General features: G+C 44.4%; 1 protein-coding gene across 1 annotated transcript; it reads right to left on the reverse strand.

Annotated features, from left to right (window-relative positions):
• Positions 1-3,095: 3,095 nt before the first annotated feature.
• Positions 3,096-4,044, reverse strand: PTGER4 (prostaglandin E receptor 4 (subtype EP4); the record flags this gene model as incomplete). Its single annotated transcript, XM_010144316.1, has 1 exon — positions 3,096-4,044. A coding segment is annotated over exon 1 (907 nt), but the record flags the coding sequence as incomplete, so codon positions are not given.
• Between the last annotated feature and the right edge of the window lie 146 nt (positions 4,045-4,190).

Consider the following 4,190-nt stretch of genomic DNA (forward strand, 5'->3'; position numbering starts at 1 on the left):
TCAGGATCAGAAAAAGACCAACGCACTTAAAAGTCTTAAGAGTATCTGACAGACTGCTGGAGTGAATTACAGGCATTGAGTAGAGTGTGCTTATTTACTCTTGAAAGAGTTTGGCGTTTTTTAAAGGCCACATAATAACTTCTACTCTATTCTTGACAAAATCCCTCCTGATATAACTTGTTCCCTAATTTTAACTCTATCCAGTTCTAGATTTAAAAAAACTCACAATATTTTAAGAGATGAGATAACCAGTGTGGAGTACAGACAAGAGTCAAAACACAATACATATATTTTCCTTATTTAACTTTTAAATTATTGTCAGATTCTTCTTCAATGTCTTTCACATCACTTTCTGCACATTGAGAACACATGAGGTTATATTACATTTCCTTTCACTGATGTTTTTTGTTCAGCTTTTCTTTCCTTGAAAAATTTGATCAGCCTTCAGTTCTGTCAAGTTCATTCAGTGTTTTGCACAATCCCTCATAATTTTGTTATAGCACTTGCTGTCACTGTAAAATTTTGCGGGTTTTATAAATCATTAAGACATTAAACAACCTTACGTGTAAACTGAGTGCTGGAGCATCTCATTATTAAAAACTGCTGTTCTCTGTGACTCAGCTTGCTGTGGTCCTGATTAAGTGGTTCTTGAACCACTTTTTAAATCAAGACAAGCCTTTGCTTATTACTTCAGAGCTATTTAATATTCTAAGACTTGATTTTTTTTTGTCAAATCCTAATAATTGTAGCCTGCTGGATTGCCTCTGTCTGCTCTTTTACTGGGTTGTGAAAGTGGTCATTCTAAATTCTAAAATGTTACAGATTTATGTCTTTCAGAATTTACTTTACTTTAAGTGATGGGTTTTTCAGCTGAAATCATCAGTAGGAAGTCAGCTCATCAGAAAAAATCAGTCACAAAGCACCCCCTGATCCTGCTTTGTGTATCTGAACCATGTCTCCGCCACCACCTTCGCACTTGCATTTTCTTGACGACTGCCAGGCAGTCCTGTTATGGGTGAGCCTCTCACTTGGTAAGGGCTCCCCAAAATTCCTCCGAGTCATGAAAATGGACATCTGTATTAGCGATAGTTACCTAACTCCGCTAGTGATGGATTTACAGCATACAGGTGTCACTTCTCTGAGTCTGTCCCTCAGTTCAGTCTATACGCAACGAGTGGGCTTAGTACAGCGGCGTACACTGCAGTACATCACGGCATAAAGAAGCATGTATGGCTATAGCTTATTCCCACAGGGAGAGGCAAATGATTTATAGAAGCTATTTAACGATGAAGAAATTTAACCACACTGGTCACTGTGATGATGTGTATATATGTGGTTGTTGATTTTTTTTATAAAGAAAGTTTCCTTTTATTCTTAGTCATCTGTCTAAGTGAAATGGCGGTCTCTTGCCTCATTTTAGATAAAGACATGCTGCTTTAGCTAACTTATGGGAACACTCAAGGTAACACTGTGTCTTTATAAGCAGTGAAATCAAGATCTGAGAGCTACACAACTTCATCACCTGCACCTTCACATACCTTCTGCTATGTACAAGTTTTTCACTAGCTACTCTCTAAACAATAAACCTTTTGAAGTAGCTGTTTTAATATCAGGTTAATCAAATTAACTACTGTCAACCCACAGTACTGTCAGGGCTTTGTCCACTCCATGACCTGATGCCTCCCTGTGCAGCAAGCTGGCTTACCTCTGCAGTTTCTGTAGCTAGACTGCAGGGCAGGTTGCGTGCAGTTCCTCCACCTAACACACATGCACCTCCTGGAGACACCCTATGTGCAGCTCAGCACTTCTCCATTTCCTTCAGATGTCAGGCAACAAACACCTGGCACCATGCTCGGTCGTACCACGGCACAATGCAAAGTGACAACAGGAGACAGACTTCGGCGACAGCCAATGCTCTGGCGCTCCAGCACAGCCACACTTCACTGGCTCCTGTTTATGTTAGTAACGCGGCAAAACTGGCCCGACCCTTGTGATTACAGCTCCTCTGAAGCAACGGACTTGCTGACCTCTCGAGTCTGTTCACATGTACTCCTTTAAAATTCTTTACTGTGGTATACACTACTTGCTGCGCATCCGCAGCTGGACAGCTGTATTTCACGCACACCGTAGCCCCTCAGCAACACAGGGATCACCCTGCCAACAATAAAACCCCTTAAAACAACCCTTCCAAAACCACCTTCTGTCTGACAGCCACTGCTTGGCTCCCTATGCTGTGTTTTGGAAGATGGCAAATTAAGGCCAGCCAGCTATTTGTCTAAGGGAGAGAAGTTTGCCAAGCTTTATTACAGTGGGTGGCAAGCAAGAACTGAGCCTCCATCTGGTGGGGTTTTTTTGACCTCCTTGGAAATAAGGTGGAGGAAAAGAAATAAATGGATCCTGCATGTTCAATTTAATGACACTAATTATATCAGCTGTTTCAGAAAATTAGCAACTCATTAGTGGTAACGTTGTTTGACATTTCAGTACGATCTCTGCATTTATGTGGGCCAGATTCCTCCAACTCTCATTTAACTGAGCATTACACTGACAGGTGGTTTCTCTGAGTTTACTCCTCCCACAGCAGGTTGATGCTGGAAGGGTGTCTATGTGGGATCTACCCCAGAGCTGGTGGGTGAATCCCTCAGGAGGGGAAGCTTGGCTCAAGTTTTGGGTGCAAAGCACTGAGTGTGTTGCTGGTGCCAAGTGAACAAGAGCTCTGTCCTTCTTCCTCACATCAAGGACTGCCGTACCCTTCAAAAACAGTGTGCGCATTTTAAAAACACAATAAACAACCACAAATGCAGGCCAGACCCAAATTTCACTCATCACAAATTAATTTTGGAAGTGAACTTTAAAGTGCCTTCAGCTCTCAGTAACATTTTTGCTGTGTGGATTCTGGTTGAACAGTGGAAAAACTATTGAGAATCTTTGGCGCTGTATTTTAACCAGTAAAAGGAGCCCAGAACTTTGGATGTGCATGTTTCTTTCCTTGTGAACGTAAATCAACACAATCTTCTCCCACCATGCGTGTTTGCTAACAGCCTTGAAGTTATTATAACAGTTTGCAACACGAGCTAAACAGGAGTCTGTCCTACAAGCACAGACTAGGAGGGGAAAAGACTCAGCGGTGCCGGTGATGGAAAAGAAGAAGGGTTGCACAACATTACTCACCACCAGAGGAATGGAGCAGATGACCACCACCAGGGAAGTGGCAATGAGCAGAATGACCATCTGGATCTCTGCCCCAGCCATCCGACGGAAGCTCCGGCGTCTGCGAAAGTCAGATAAACGGCTGGAGGTGGTGTCTGTCCCCAAAGATGTGCGTCGCATGAACTGGCGGTGCATGCGAATGAGGGCCACGCACACCAGGATGTTGCAGATCACGGTGACCATGATCAGAAAGGAGCTGAAACCGGCATACATATAGGAATATGCAGCATGGGTGGCCTTCTTTGCTCGCCAGTCTATGAAACACCAGGTGTAAGGGTACTGCAAAGTAGATTTGCTGAGCCCCATGCTGGGGAGGGCGCAGAACAGCACGTTGGAAGCGTAGATGGCAAAGAGCGTGAGCCCTGCCAGCTTCTTGTCTACGTAATGGTTGTAGAAATAAGCATGGTTGATAGCCAGGTACCTCTCTATAGACATGGCACAGATAATGCTGAGGCCAGAAAGTCCAAAGAAGAGGAGGATGAAGGAGCTGTACTCACAAAGCGCTGATCCTCCTGGCCAGCGGTTCTGCACATAAGTGGCAATAGTGACCGGACTCACCAGGCAGGTCCCCAAGAGATCGGTGACTGCCAGCCCACAGACCAGCGTGTAGAAAGTGGTCTCCTTCTGCTCCTTCCTGGACTTGCAGAGCACCACGATGGCTATGAGATTGCCCACCACGCCGAAAATGAACATGACAGTGGGGATCGTGGGGGGCTTCCCGCCCTCGGCCCCGCTGGCGGTACCGTTGGCAGAGCCGTTTGTAGGTGGCATGATGGTGGGATTGAAGGACATGATGCCCTGCCTGCCACTGAGGATTCAAGTGAAGGCAAGAGACGGTCCGAAAAAGAAAGTCAGAGTAAGGGACAGGGTGGGAGAGTTTACAGTGAAAATAAAAATTCAAAAATGGAGAAGTAAAAAAAAAGAAAAAAAAGTGGTGTAATTTAGTTAAAAAAAAAAAAGTCCTAAAAAGGAGCAGGGTG

This window comes from Buceros rhinoceros, unplaced genomic scaffold (assembly GCF_000710305.1).
Source record: "Buceros rhinoceros silvestris isolate BGI_N320 unplaced genomic scaffold, ASM71030v1 scaffold47479, whole genome shotgun sequence".
In the NCBI taxonomy this organism is placed as follows: domain Eukaryota; kingdom Metazoa; phylum Chordata; class Aves; order Bucerotiformes; family Bucerotidae; genus Buceros; species Buceros rhinoceros.